The sequence below is a fragment of the Coregonus lavaretus genome, assembly GCF_964263955.1.
Source record: "Coregonus lavaretus genome assembly, contig: HAP1_SCAFFOLD_824, whole genome shotgun sequence".
NCBI lineage: Eukaryota > Metazoa > Chordata > Actinopteri > Salmoniformes > Salmonidae > Coregonus > Coregonus lavaretus.
The window spans coordinates 214322-230666 of record NW_028166172.1 but is presented as its reverse complement, the minus strand read 5'-3'; the positions used below and the strand labels follow the sequence as shown (position 1 = coordinate 230666).

General features: G+C 38.2%; 1 protein-coding gene across 1 annotated transcript; it reads right to left on the bottom strand.

The window, feature by feature from the left end:
- Positions 1-4905: 4905 nt before the first annotated feature.
- LOC311114988 (uncharacterized protein) lies at positions 4906-14764 on the bottom strand (the record flags this gene model as incomplete). The annotated part of the gene is made up of 4 exons (XM_084190214.1): positions 14667-14764; positions 12138-12254; positions 7536-7652; positions 4906-5022 (listed from the first exon to the last, which is right to left on the bottom strand). Coding segments are annotated over exons 1-4 (419 nt in total), but the record flags the coding sequence as incomplete, so codon positions are not given.
- Between the last annotated feature and the right edge of the window lie 1581 nt (positions 14765-16345).

Sequence of the window (16345 nt, the reverse complement as noted above, 5' to 3'; positions counted from 1 at the left end):
ATAGGCAGCATTCCTCGTCCACACGGCGAGTTGAGTTGATGCCAAAAAGCTCCATTTTGGTCTCATCTGAGCACAACACTTTCACCCAGTTCTCCTCTGAATCATTCAGATGTTCATTGGCAGACTTCAGACGGTTCTGTATATGTGCTTTCTTGAGTAGGGGGACCTTGTGGGCGCTGCAGGATTTCAGTCCTTCACGGCGTAGTGTGTTACCAATTGTTTTCTTGGTGACTATGGTCCCAGCTGCCTTGAGATCATTGACAAGATCCTCCCGTGTAGTTCTGGGCTGATTCCTCACCGTTCTCATGATCATTGCAACTCCACGAGGTGAGATCTTGCATGGAGCCCCAGGCCGAGGGAGATTGACAGTTCTTTTGTGTTTCTTCCATTTGCGAATAATCACACCAACTGTTGTCATCTTCTCACCAAGCTGCTTGGTGATGGTCTTGTAGCCCATTCCAGCCTTGTGTAGGTCTACAATCTTGTCCCTGACATCCTTGGAGAGCTCTTTGGTCTTGCCCATGGTGGAGAGTTTGGAATCTGATTGATTGATTGCTTCTGTGGACAGGTGTCTTTTATACTGGTAACAAGCTGAGATTAGGAGCACTCCCTTTAAGAGTGTGCTCCTAATCTCAGCTCGTTACCTATATAAAAGACACCTGGGAGCCAGAAATCTTTCTGATTGAGAGGGGGTCAAATACTTATTTCCCTCATTGAAATGCAAATAATTTTATAACATTTTTGACATGCGTGTTTCTGGATTTGTTTGTTTTTATTCTGTCTCTCACTGTTAAAATAAACCTACCATTAAAATTATAGACTGATCATTTCTTTGTCAGTGGGCAAACATACAAAATCAGCAGGGGATCAAATACTTTTTTCCCTCACTGTATATTCCATGTTCAATAGATTTAGTTTTATTTTGCTACTTGTGGGCTACTGTCTGTAAATTGTCTCAATATATTTCATGATGTGTAGCCTAACATGTGCCCAATGATGTGCCGAATCTGTGATTTAGTGCATTTTTATTGGGTAAGCACTAGAATAAACTACCTCAATATTTGCAGCCGTAGGTAGTAATATCTTTCTAGAAGCTGATCTATGGTCAATATTGTGAAATAATTATAATGTTAAGGAAATATTTGAATGGAGAAAACTGATCCAAGACCAGCACTCCCCTTCTTTCGATCCTATCAGTATCGATACATGCTCCACCGGACGTGCAACCTTGTCATGCTGCTGATCCAGTTTCTACTGGTCTGTCTGCGGATATGGAACTCTGACCTGTTTACCGGACGTGTGACCTTGTCCCGAACCTGCTGTTTTGACCCTCTCCCTCTCTCCCTCTCTCTCTCCTTCTCTCTCTCTACCACACCTGCTGTCTCGACCTCTGAATGCTCGGCTATGAAAAGCCAACTGACATTTACTTCTGAGATGCTGACGTGTTGCAACCTCTATAACCACAGTGATTATTATTTGACCCTGCTAGTCATCCATGAACATTTTAAAATCTTGAAGAACGATCTGAACTTAATGGCCATACACTCTTATAATATCCTCCCAGCACAGCCAGAAGAGGACTGGCCTCCCCTCAGAGCCTGGTTACTCTTCCTAGGTTCCTGCCTTTCTATTGAATTTTTCCTAACCACCGTGCTTCTAAATCTGCATTGCTTGCTCTTTGGGGTTTTAGACTGGGTTTCTATATAAGCACTTTGTGACAACTGCTGATGTAAAAAATGGCTTCTGGGAATACATATGAAGCACTGCTAACGCAAGAGGAACGACTGAAAAAGATTACTGTGAAATAATATAATGATGATTAATGTTTATTATTACCTGTTTTTATGCTCATGTTTTGAAATTATACTTAATTACTATAGCAATTATCAATAAGCCTGAACATTAATTTAGTTAACTCTGGTCGAGAAAAACATATTTTCCTAGTACATTCATTGTCAGATTCATCAACCAGCAGCAAGCACTCTGCCTTCTAGCACAAGCGAGGGGCATGTTGAGGTACATTTGCTAACCGGGAGGGTTGCATGATGTAATTTATTGGTGGGCTTGGAGACGCACTCTTGTCTTATCTATTCCGAGGTTGTTTATTTATTTGTTTTGTTTGTTTAGATTATTTTTTATAATGCATGTAGGCGCATCTGACTAGTCACTATTTTGTTGCTCTTCCAAAAGCATCACAGGCCTAATACGAGATATATAGCTAACTAAAGTAATGAGTGACCAATTTAGAAAATCATGGGACATATAGTATTTGGTTGCATGCTATTTTATGTCAATCATATTGCTGCTTGTAGCCTGTAACTGATGCTTCATGGTCTTATGCTGCCATCTATTGGAAATATTTAGCAATTCAAAGTTATTAATTCACGTACAGACATTGGTGAGGCAGCTAAGAATAAAGTGTATTTTTCTTGTTAATTCCTTAGATCAGTCTCAAACCTGTCCCACGCCAATTGCTGGACTTTCACATAGAGGTTACTAGGTCACCCAGTTCAAACCACATTTGAAAAATAAAACGAATGTTTATCAAGTGTTCTGCCTTGCAATAATATATATATATATATATATATATACAGTGGGGAGAACAAGTATTTGATACACTGCCGATTTTGCAGGTTTTCCTACTTACAAAGCATGTAGAGGTCTGTCATTTTTATCATAGGTACACTTCAACTGTGAGAGACGGAATCTAAAACAGAAATCCAGAAAATCACATTGTATGACTTTTAAGTAATTCATTTGCATTTAATTGCATGACATAAGTGTTTGATCACCTACCAACCAGTAAGAATTCCGGCTCTCACAGACCTGTTAGTTTTTCTTTAAGAAGCCCTCCAGTTCTCCACTCATTACCTGTATTAACTGCACCTGTTTGAACTCGTTACCTGTATAAAAGACAACTGTCCACACACTCAATCAAACAGACTCCAACCTCTCCACAATGGCCTAGACCAGAGAGCTGTGTAAGGGCATCAGGGATAAAATTGTAGACCTGCACAAGGCTGGGATGGGCTACAGGACAATAGGCAAGCAGCTTGGTGAGAAGGCAACAACTGTTGGCGCAAATGTTAGAAAATGGAAGAAGTTCAACATGACGGTCAATCACCCTCGGTCTGGGGCTCCATGCAAGATCTTTCCTCGTGGGGCATCAATGATCATGAGGAAGGTAAGGGATCAGCCCAGAACTACACGGCAGGACCTGGTCAATGACCTGAAGAGAGCTGGGACCACAGTCTCAAAGAAAACCATTAGTAACACACTATGCCGTCATGGATTAAAATCCTGCAGCGCACGCAAGGTCCCCCTGCTCAAGCCAGCGCATGTCCAGGCCCGTCTGAAGTTTGTCAATGACCATCTGGATGATCCAGAGGAGGAATGGGAGAAGGTCATGTGGTCTGATGAGACAAAAATAGAGCTTTATGGTCTAAACTCCACTTGCCGTGTTTGGAGGAAGAAGAAGGATGAGTACAACCCCAAGAACACCATCCCAACCGTGAAGCATGGAGGTGGAAACATCATTCTTTGGGGATGCTTTTCTGCAAAGGGGACAGGACGACTGCACCGTATTGAGGGGAGGATGGATTGGGCCATGTATCGCGAGATCTTGGCCAACAACCTCCTTCCCTCAGTAAGAGCATTGAAGATGGGTCGTGGCTGGGTCTTCCAGCATGACAATGACCCGAAACACACAGCCAGGGCAACTAAGGAGTGGCTCCGTAAGAAGCATCTCAAGGTCCTGGAGTGGCCTAGCCAGTCTCCAGACCTGAACCCAATAGAAAATCTTTGGAGGGAGCTGAAAGTCCGTATTGCCCAGCGACAGCCCCAAAACCTGAAGGATCTGGAGAAAGTCTGTATGGAGGAGTGGGCCAAAATCCCTGCTGCAGTGTGTGCAAACCTGGTCAAGACCTACAGGAAACGTATGATCTCTGTAATTGCAAACAAAGGTTTCTGTACCAAATATTAAGTTCTGCTTTTCTGATGTATCAAATACTTATGTCATGCAATAAAATGCAAATTAATTACTTAAAAATCGTACAATGTGATTTTCTGGATTTTTGTTTTAGATTCCGTCTTTCACAGTTGAAATGTACCTATGATAAAAATTACAGACCTCTACATGCTTTGTAAGTAGGAAAACCTGCAAAATCGGCAGTGTATCAAATACTTGTTCTCCCCACTGTATAATAAAATAACAACAAAATAATCAAAACGCTATTTAATACTATAACTGTATTTACTAAGATCATATTATTACTAAAATAGTTTCTAAAAGTGTTCTAGGCTACCCTACCCTGGAATTAGGGGTTAGGGTTAAGGCTAAAATAGGTTATAAGTAGGGTAAGAATTTTTGTATAGCACTTTGTGACATCTGCTGGTTTAAAAACGGCTTTATAAATACATTTGATTGATTGTTAGGTTTAGGGTTTATATGGCAAAAAACATTATGGGTTTATGGCACTCTTGCTCCTCCTTGTGGCCGTATGTGGGTACTACATACCTCATTAATGACACCTGCTAGGCTCATAATCTGAGGTAGCAACTGCATCAGATCTACAAATCAATTAGCTAGACCACCCGATTAGACAACAATCACCCCATTATATCCATTTGGTTTGCAACTCAGTGAACCTGCGCAGCATTCGCTCAATTTGATGCCTAAGAACGAAGATTCCGATGCATATCAAATTACCCAGCAGCCATTTAGAAACAACAAGTCGTCAATAAAAAATGTTATTTTAAAATGTTGTTTAGGACTATGAAAATGGAAAAAAAGGATTAGCCTATGGATTATGAAAACAACAAAAATAAATGGGAAAATGGGAGAGGAGAAATGACTAGAGACAGTGTTGTTTATCTCACTGACCATGACCCATGAGTTCTTCTTACCTTTGTTCAGTAGAAAAGGCTCCCTTTCTAAACTTTATAGGACGACCCATAGACAGGTCACTCTTCATGGACTCACAGCTGGGTACAGGGGAGGCTCGTCTGTCCTGCTTGATTGGGCTTCAACACAACAGAGACAAACATTACGACTCTCATCTACTCTGAGCTCAGATGGGGAAACATAAGAAGAGTTTCATTACAAAACGCTATATATCAATTTTCTGAAATGTTCCTAAATTAGCTTTTATTGTTTTAAGAAATTATGAAAGAGATTGGTGTGTTTTTTCAGTATCTAATCATGGTATGCGATGGTTCAATGACAGCCATGTATTTGTTTAAAATCTATCACTTGATGGTTTCATTTCAGAGAGACAAATAATCATGTTTTTTGCACAATACTATATATCTGCCTCACTCTCAGAGAAATAAGTAGTACTGCTAGGTTTTACACAGTAATAATATATATATCTGCCTCACTCTCAGAGAAATAAGTAGTACTGCTAGGTTTTACACAGTAATAATATATATCTTCCTCACTCTCAGAGAATTAAGTAGCACTGCTAGGTTTTACACAGTCAAATGTGACCGACCGACTCGATTCGGTCTCATGTAGCAACATTTGAAACTGTGTTTTTTACATTGGATAAAAGTAGAGACTCAGCTAGAAAAAGGTATATCATACACTACAGTTGAGGAACAATGGGAAAGTAATTCTGCTTTGAAAGATGATAAACTTGTACCCTCACTTTTGAGATAGTGGCCTTTGAATGTTTTGGTTCACCTAATGGAGAGCTCTTCTTTATTTACAGTGGTATTACTTTGGCAGATAATGTCACCCATCTAAATAAATCGTTAAAATATATATATATATATATTGTTAACTAAATATCTTGTGTTTTTGGTTTATGCCAGTTTCATTGTTTGTTATGTTATAAATTGTTATTTTATGGTTGTAAGTGGTAAAATGAACTAGAAAATGTCATATTTTGTAATTCTGAGTAATTACTACTAGTAAGGATATACTTTATTCAGATGAATGAACTAATTTAGTCACCTCTGTTCGAGAAAACGTATTTTCCTAATACATCCATTGTCAAATTCATCAACCAGCAGCAAGCCACTCTGCCTTCTCGCGCAAGCGAGGGGCATGCTGAGGTAAATTTGCTAACCGTGAGGGTTGCATGATGTAATTTATTGGCGGGCTGGAAGACGCACTCTGTTCTTTTCTATTCCGAGGTTGTTTAATCGCAATATTAGATATTAAGATGATATTTTTACTAGGGTTGAGGTTAGCACATCTGACTAGTGATTATTTAACCGGGGTTCAACACCTGCTATAGTCACTATTTAATTGCTTTTCCAAAAGCAACACAGGCCTAATACGAGATATATACTGTAGCTAACTAAAGTAAAGAGTGACCATTTTAGAAAATCATGGAACATATAGTCTTTGGTTGCATGCTATTTTATGTCAATCATATTGCTGCTTGCAGCCTATAACTGATGCTTCGTGGTCTTATTCTTCCATCTATTGGAAATATTTAACAATTAAAAGTGAAGAATTCACGTACAGACATTGTTGAGGCAGCTGAGAAATAAAGTGTATTTTTCTTGTTAATTCATTACATCAGTCTCAAACCTGCCCCACCTATCCCACGCCAATTGCTGGACTTTCACATAGAGGTTACTAGATCACCCAGTTCAAACCACATTTGAAAAATATAACTAATATGTCTTATTTATCAAGCGTTCTGTCTTGCAATAATAAATATCATAAAATAACTAATGACAAAAAAAAACAGCAAAACGCTTAGACAGGTTTTGATTGACAAAATAATCAAAATGCTATTTCGTACTATAATTGTATTTACTAAGATAATATTAGTATGTCATGCAATAAAATTCAAATTAATTACTTAAAAATCATACAATGTGATTTTCTGGATTTTTGTTTTAGATTCCGTCTCTCACAGTTGAAGTGTACCTATGATAAAAATGACAGACCTCTACATGCTTTGTAAGTAGGAAAACCTGCAAAATTGGCAGTGTATCAAATACTTGTTCTCCCCACTGTACGTATGGTTAGAGTTTCTGTATAGCACTTTGTGACATCTGCTGATGTAAAAAGGGCTTTATAAATACATTTGATTGATTGATTGATAGGCTTTGGGGTTTTAAGGCAAAAAACAGTATGGGTTTATATCTCTCTTGCGCCTCCCTGTGGCCGTCTGTGGGTACTTCATACCTCATTAATGACACCTGCTAGGCTCATAATCTGAGGTAGCAACTGCATCAGATCTACAAATCAATTAGCTAGACCACCCGATTAGACAACAATCACCCCATTATATCCATTTGGTTTGCAACTCAGTGAACCTGCGCAGCATTCGCTCAATTTGATGCCTAAGAACGAAGATTCAGATGAATATCAAATTACCCAGCAGCCATTTAGAAACAACAAGTCGTCAATAAAAACGGTTATTTTTAAACGTTGTTTAGGACTATGAAAATGGAAAAAATTATTAGCCTATGGATTATGAAAACAACAAAAAGAAATGGGAAAATGGGAGAGGAGAAATGACTAGAGACAGTGTTGTTTAACTCACTGACCATGACCCATGAGTTCTTCTTACCTTTGTTCAGTAGAAAAGGCTCCCTTTCTAAACATTATAGGACGACCCATACACCGGTCACTCTTCATGGACACCCAGCTGGGTACAGGGGTGGCTGGTCTCTCCTGCTTGATTGGGCTTCAACACAACAGAGACAAACATTATGTCTCTCATCTACTCTGAGCTCAGATGGGGAAACATAAGAAGAGTTTCATTACAAAACGCTATATATTAATTTTCAGAAATGTTCCTAAATTAGCTTTTATTGTTTTAAGAAATTATGAAAGAGATTGGTGTGTTTTTTCAGTAGCTAATCATGGTATGCGATGGTTCAATGACAGCCATGTATTTGTTTAAAATCTATCACTTGATGGTTTCATTTCAGAGAGACAAATAATCATGTTTTTTGCACAATGCTATATATCTGCCTCACTCTCAGAGAAATAAGTAGTACTGCTAGGTTTTACACAGTAATAATATATATCTGCCTCACTCAGAGAAATAAGTAGTACTGCTAGGTTTTACACCGTCAAATGTGACCGACCGACTCGATTCGGTCTCATGTAGCAACATTTGAAACGGTGTTTTTTACATTGGAGAAAAGTAGAGACTCAGCTAGAAAAAGGTATATCATACACTACAGTTGAGGAACAATGGGAAAGTAATTCTGCTTTGAAAGATGATAAACTTGTAACCTCACTTTTGAGATAGTGGCCTTTGAATGTTTTGGTTGACCTACTGGAGAGCTCTTCTTTATCTACAGTGGTATTACTTTGGCAGATAATGTCACCGATCTAAATAAATCGTAAAAAAAAAAATATACATATATAGTTAACTAAATGTCTTATGTTTTTGGTTTATGTCAGTTTCATTGTTTGTTATGCTATAAATTGTTATTTTATGGTTGTAAGTGGTAAAATGAACTAGAAAATGTCATATTTTGTAATTCTGAGTAATTACTACTAGTAAGGATATACTTTATTCAGATGAATGAACTAATTTAGTCACCTCTGGTCGAGAAAACGTATTTTCCTAGTACATCCATTGTCAAATTCATCAACCAGCAGCAAGCCACTCTGCCTTCTCGCGCAAGCGAGGGGCATGCTGAGGTAAATTTGCTAACCGTGAGGGTTGCATGATGTAATTTATTGGCGGGCTGGAAGACGCACTCTGTTCTTTTCTATTCCGAGGTTGTTTAATCGCAATATTAGATATTAAGATAATATTTTTAAATAGTGCATTTATACTAGGGTTGAGGTTAGCACATCTGACTAGTGATAATTTACCCGGGGTTCAACACCTGCTATAGTCACTATTTAATTGCTTTTCCAAAAGCAACACAGGCCTAATACGAGATTATTAGCTAACTAAAGTAATGAGTGACCATTTTAGAAAATCATGGAACATATAGTCTTTGGTTGCATGCTATTTTATGTCAATCATATTGCTGCTTGCAGCCTATAACTGATGCTTCGTGGTCTTATGCTGCCATCTATTGGAAATATTTAACAATTAAAAGTGATGAATTCTCGTACAGATATTGGTGAGGCAGCTGAGAAATAAAGTGTATTTTTCTTGTTAATTCATTAGATCAGTATCAAATCTGCCCCACCTATCCCACGCCAATTGCTGGACTTTCACATAGAGGTTACTAGATCACCCAGTTCAAACCACATTTGAAAAATATAACTAATGTGGCTTGTTTATCAAGCGTTCTGTCTTGCAATAATAAATATCATAAAATAACAAATGACAAAAAAAAACAACAGCAAAACGCTTAGACAGGTTTTGATTAACAAAATAATCAAAATGCTATTTCGTACTATAATTGTATTTACTAAGATAATATTATTATGTCATGCAATAAACTGCAAATTAATTACTTAAAAATCATACAACGTGATTTTGTGGATTTTTGTTTTAGATTCCGTCTCTCACAGTTGAAGTGTACCTATGATAAAAATGACAGACCTCTACATGCTTTGTAAGTAGGAAAACCTGCAAAATTGGCAGTGTATCAAATACTTGTTCTCCCCACTGTACGTATGGTTAGAGTTTCTGTATAGCACTTTGTGACATCTGCTGATGTAAAAAGGGCTTTATAAATACATTTGATTGATTGATTGATAAATGTACTACTAGATCCTCGTGCTACTAGACCTTAGTGCTGCCTTTGACACCATCGATCACCACATTCTTTTGGAGAGACTGGAAACCCAAATTGGTCTACACGGACAAGTTCTGGCCTGGTTTAGATCTTACCTGTCGGAAAGATATCAGTTTGTCTCTGTGAATGGTCTGTCCTCCGACAAATCAACTGTACATTTCGGTGTTCCTCAAGGTTCCGTTTTAGGACCACTATTGTTTTCACTATATATTTTACCTCTTGGGGATGTTATTCGAAAACATAATGTTAACTTTCACTGCTATGCGGATGACACACAGCTGTACATTTCAATGAAACATGGTGAAGCCCCAAAATTGCCCTCGCTAGAAGCCTGTGTTTCAGACATAAGGAAGTGGATGGCTGAAAACTTTCTACTTTTAAACTCGGACAAAACAGAGATGCTTGTTCTAGGTCCCAAGAAACAAAGAGATCTTCTGTTAAATCTGACAATTCATCTTGATGGTTGTAAAGTCGTCTCAAATAAAACTGTGAAGGACCTCGGCGTTACTCTTGACCCTGATCTCTCTTTTGACGAACATATCAAGACTGTTTCAAGGACAGCTTTTTTCCATCTACGTAACATTGCAAAAATCAGAAATTTTCTGTCCAAAAATAATGCAGAAAAATTAATCCATGCATTTGTTACTTCTAGGTTAGACTACTGCAATGCTCTACTTTCCGGCTACCCGGATAAAGCACTAAATAAACTTCAGTTAGTGCTAAATACGGCTGCTAGAATCCTGACTAGAACCAAGAAATTTGATCATATTACTCCAGTGCTAGCTTCCCTACACTGGCTTCCTGTTAAGGCAAGGGCTGATTTCAAGGTTTTACTGTTAACCTATAAAGCGTTACATGGGCTTGCTCCTACCTATCTTTCCGAGTTGGTCCTGCCGTACATACCAATACGTACGCTATGGTCACAAGACGCAGGCCTCCTAATTGTCCCTAGAATTTCTAAGCAAACAGCGGGAGGCAGGGCTTTCTCCTATAGATCTCAATTTTTATGGAACAGTTTGCCTACCCATGTGAGAGACGCAGACTCGGTCTCAACCTTTAAGTCTTTACTGAAGACTTATCTCTTCAGTAGGTCATATGATTGAGTGTAGTCTGGCCCAGGAGTCTTCGGATGGGGCCACAGTGTCTCCGGACCGCTCCTGTCTCAGCCTCCAGTATTTATGCTGCAGTAGTTTATGTGTCGGGGGGCTGGGGTTAGTTGGTTATACCTGGAGTACTTCTCCTGTCTTATCCAGTGTCCTGTGTGAATTTAAGTATGCTCTCTCTAATTCTCTCGTTCTCTCTTTCTCTCTGAGAACCTGAGCCCTAGGACCATACGTCAGGACTACCGGGCATGCTGACACCTTGCTGTCCCCAGTCCGCCTGGCCTTGCTGCTATTCCAGTTTCAACTGTTCTGCCTGCGGTTACGAAACCCCTACCTGTCCCAGACCTGCTGTTTTCAACTCTTAATGATCGGCTATGAAAAGCCAACTGAGAGACCTGAGCCCTAGGACCATACGTCGGGACTACCGGCCGTGGTGACTCCTTGCTGTCCCCAGTCCGCCTGGCCTTGCTGCTATTCCAGTTTTAACTGTTCTGCCTGCGGTTATGGAACCCCTACCTGTCCCAGACCTGCTGTTTTCAACTCTTAATGATCGGCTATGAAAAGCCAACTGAGATTTATTCCTGATTATTATTTGACCATGCTTGTCACTTATGAACATTTTTGAACATCTTGGCATGGTTCTGTTATAATCTCCACCCGGCACAGCCAGAAGAGGACTGGCCACCCCTCATAGCCTGGTTCCTCTCTAGGTTTCTTCCTAGGTTTTGGCCTTTCTAGGGAGTTTTTCCTAGCCACCGTGCTTCTACACCTGCATTACTAGCTGTTTGGGGTTTTAGGCTGGGTGTCTGTACAGCACTTCGAGATATTAGCTAATGTATGAAGGGCTATATAAAATAAAATTGATTGATTGATTGATTGATAGGCTTTGGGGTTTTAAGGCAAAAAACAGTATGGGTTTATATCGCTCTTGCGCCTCCCTGTGGCCGTCTGTGGGTACTTCATACCTCATTAATGACACCTGCTAGGCTCATAATCTGAGGTAGCAACTGCATCAGATCTACAAATCAATTAGCTAGACCACCCGATTAGACAACAATCACCCCATTATATCCATTTGGTTTGCAACTCAGTGAACCTGCGCAGCATTCGCTCAATTTGATGCCTAAGAACGAAGATTCAGATGAATATCAAATTACCCAGCAGCCATTTAGAAACAACAAGTCGTCAATAAAAACGGTTATTTTTAAATGTTGTTTAGGACTATGAAAATGGAAAAAATTATTAGCCTATGGATTATGAAAACAACAAAAAGAAATGGGAAAATGGGAGAGGAGAAATGACTAGAGACAGTGTTGTTTAACTCACTGACCATGACCCATGAGTTCTTCTTACCTTTGTTCAGTAGAAAAGGCTCCCTTTCTAAACATTATAGGACGACCCATACACCGGTCACTCTTCATGGACACCCAGCTGGGTACAGGGGTGGCTGGTCTCTCCTGCTTGATTGGGCTTCAACACAACAGAGACAAACATTATGTCCAATCTCTTTCATAATTTCTTAAAACAATAAAAGCTAATTTAGGAACATTTCTGAAAATTAATATATAGCGTTTTGTAAGGTGTGTTTTTTCAGTAGCTAATCATGGTATGCGATGGTTCAATGACAGCCATGTATTTGTTTAAAATCTATCACTTGATGGTTTCATTTCAGAGAGACAAATAATCATGTTTTTTGCACAATGCTATATATCTGCCTCACTCTCAGAGAAATAAGTAGTACTGCTAGGTTTTACACAGTAATAATATATATCTGCCTCACTCAGAGAAATAAGTAGTACTGCTAGGTTTTACACCGTCAAATGTGACCGACCGACTCGATTCGGTCTCATGTAGCAACATTTGAAACGGTGTTTTTTACATTGGAGAAAAGTAGAGACTCAGCTAGAAAAAGGTATATCATACACTACAGTTGAGGAACAATGGGAAAGTAATTCTGCTTTGAAAGATGATAAACTTGTAACCTCACTTTTGAGATAGTGGCCTTTGAATGTTTTGGTTGACCTACTGGAGAGCTCTTCTTTATCTACAGTGGTATTACTTTGGCAGATAATGTCACCGATCTAAATAAATCGTAAAAAAAAAAATATACATATATAGTTAACTAAATGTCTTATGTTTTTGGTTTATGTCAGTTTCATTGTTTGTTATGCTATAAATTGTTATTTTATGGTTGTAAGTGGTAAAATGAACTAGAAAATGTCATATTTTGTAATTCTGAGTAATTACTACTAGTAAGGATATACTTTATTCAGATGAATGAACTAATTTAGTCACCTCTGGTCGAGAAAACGTATTTTCCTAGTACATCCATTGTCAAATTCATCAACCAGCAGCAAGCCACTCTGCCTTCTCGCGCAAGCGAGGGGCATGCTGAGGTAAATTTGCTAACCGTGAGGGTTGCATGATGTAATTTATTGGCGGGCTGGAAGACGCACTCTGTTCTTTTCTATTCCGAGGTTGTTTAATCGCAATATTAGATATTAAGATAATATTTTTAAATAGTGCATTTATACTAGGGTTGAGGTTAGCACATCTGACTAGTGATAATTTACCCGGGGTTCAACACCTGCTATAGTCACTATTTAATTGCTTTTCCAAAAGCAACACAGGCCTAATACGAGATTATTAGCTAACTAAAGTAATGAGTGACCATTTTAGAAAATCATGGAACATATAGTCTTTGGTTGCATGCTATTTTATGTCAATCATATTGCTGCTTGCAGCCTATAACTGATGCTTCGTGGTCTTATGCTGCCATCTATTGGAAATATTTAACAATTAAAAGTGATGAATTCTCGTACAGATATTGGTGAGGCAGCTGAGAAATAAAGTGTATTTTTCTTGTTAATTCATTAGATCAGTCTCAAATCTGCCCCACCTATCCCACGCCAATTGCTGGACTTTCACATAGAGGTTACTAGATCACCCAGTTCAAACCACATTTGAAAAATATAACTAATGTGGCTTGTTTATCAAGCGTTCTGTCTTGCAATAATAAATATCATAAAATAACAAATGACAAAAAAAAAAAACAGCAAAACGCTTAGACAGGTTTTGATTAACAAAATAATCAAAATGCTATTTCGTACTATAATTGTATTTACTAAGATAATATTATTATGTCATGCAATAAACTGCAAATTAATTACTTAAAAATCATACAACGTGATTTTGTGGATTTTTGTTTTAGATTCCGTCTCTCACAGTTGAAGTGTACCTATGATAAAAATTACAGACCTCTACATGGTTTGTAAGTAGGAAAACCTGCAAAATTGGCAGTGTATCAAATACTTGTTCTCCCCACTGTACGTATGGTTAGAGTTTCTGTATAGCACTTTGTGACATCTACTGATGTAAAAAGGGCTTTATAAATACATTTGATTGATTGATTGATAGGTTTTGGGGTTTTAAGGCAAAAAACAGTATGGGTTTATATCTCTCTTGCGCCGCCCTGTGGCCGTCTGTGGGTACTACATACCTCATTAATGACACTAGGCTCATAATCTGAGGTAGTAACTGCATCAGATCTACAAATCAATTAGCTAGAACACCCGATTAGACAACAATCACCCCATTATATCCATTTGTTTCGCAACTCAGTGAACCTGCGCAGCATTCGCTCAATTCGATGCCTAAGAACGAAGATTCCGATGCATATCAAATTACCCAGCAGCCATTTAGAAACAACAAGTCGTCAATAAAAACGGTTATTTTTAAATGTTGTTTAGGACTATGAAAATGGAAAAAGTATTATCCTATGGATTATGAAAACAACAAAAAGAAATGGGAAAATGGGAGAGGAGAAATGACTAGAGACAGTGTTGTTTAACTCACTGACCATGACCCATGAGTTCTTCTTACCTTTGTTCAGTAGAAAAGGCTCCCTTTCTAAACATTATAGGACGACCCATAGACTGGTCACTCTTCATGGACACACAGCTGGGTACAGGGGAGGCTGGTCTCTCCTGCTTGATTGACCTTCAACACAACAGAGACAAACATTACGACTCTCATCTACTCTGAGCTCAGATGGGGAAACATAAGAAGAGTTTCATTCCAAAACGCTATATATCCATTTTCAGAAATGTTAGTAAATTAGATTTTATTGTTTAAAGAGATTATGAAAGAGATTGGTATGTTTTTTCAGTAGCTAATCATGGCATGGGATTGTTCAATGACAGACATGTATAAGTTTAAAATCTATCACTTAATGGTTTCATTTCAGAGAGACAAATAATCATGTTTTTTTGCAAAATGCTATATATATCTGCCTCACTCACAGAGAAATAAGTAGTACTACTAGGTTTTACACAGTAATAATATATATCTGGCTCACTCTCAGAGAAATAAGTAGTACTACTAGGTTTTACACAGTAATAATATATATCTGGCTCACTCTCAGAGAAATAAGTAGTACTGCTAGGTTTTACACAGTATAAATATATATCTGCCTCACCCTAAGGAAATAATTAGTACTGCTAGGTTTTACACAGTAATAATATATATCTGTCTCACTCTCAGAGAAATAAGTAGTACTGCTAGGTTTTACACAGTCAAATGTGGCCGACCGGCTCGATTCAAACTTATGTAGCAAAATTAGAAATTGTGTTTTTTTTACATTGGATAAAAGTAGAGACTCAGCTAGAAAAAGGTATATCATACACTACAGTTGAGGAACAATGGGAAAGTAATTCTGCTTTGAAAGATGATAAACTTGTAACCTCAATTTTGAGAAAATGGCCTTTGAAAGTTTTGGTACACCTACTGGAGAGCTCTTCTTTATCTACAGTGGTGTTACTTTGGCAGATAATGTCACCCATCTAAATAAATAGTATATACTGTGATCCTGTGGTCCTCTGTAGCTCAGCTGGTAGAGCACGGCGCTTGTAACGCCAAGGTAGTGGGTTCGATCCCCGGGACCACCCATACACAAAAAAATGTATGCACGCATGACTGTAAGTCGCTTTGGATAAAAGCGTCTGCTAAATGGCTTATTATTATAATATATATAGTTAACTAAATGTATGGTGTTTTTGGATTATGTCAGTTTCATTGTTTGTTATGCTATAAATTGTTATGTTATGGTTGTAAGTGGTAAAATTAACTAGAAAATGTCATATTTTGCAATTCTGAGTAATTACTACTTTATTAAGGATATACTTTATTCAGTACTACTGCAGTTGCTAAATAATTCCAATAGATGGCAGCATAAGACCATGAATGACATTTCAGAAGATCAGTTATAGTTTTCTCCCTGGATACACCACCACTCCCCCTCACAGGAAAACTCCTGCACACGCTTTTTACTGTCCCTTTCCACACTGCTAACGCAAGAGGAACGACTGAAAAAGCATTTAACAGATTACTGTGAAATAATATAATGATGATTCATATTTATTATTAGCTGTTTTTATGCTCATGTTTTGAAATTATACTTCATTACTATAACGATTATCAATAAGCCTGAACATTAATTTAGTCACCTCTGGTCGAGAAAAACGTATTTTCCTAGTACATTCATTGTCAGATTCATCAACCAG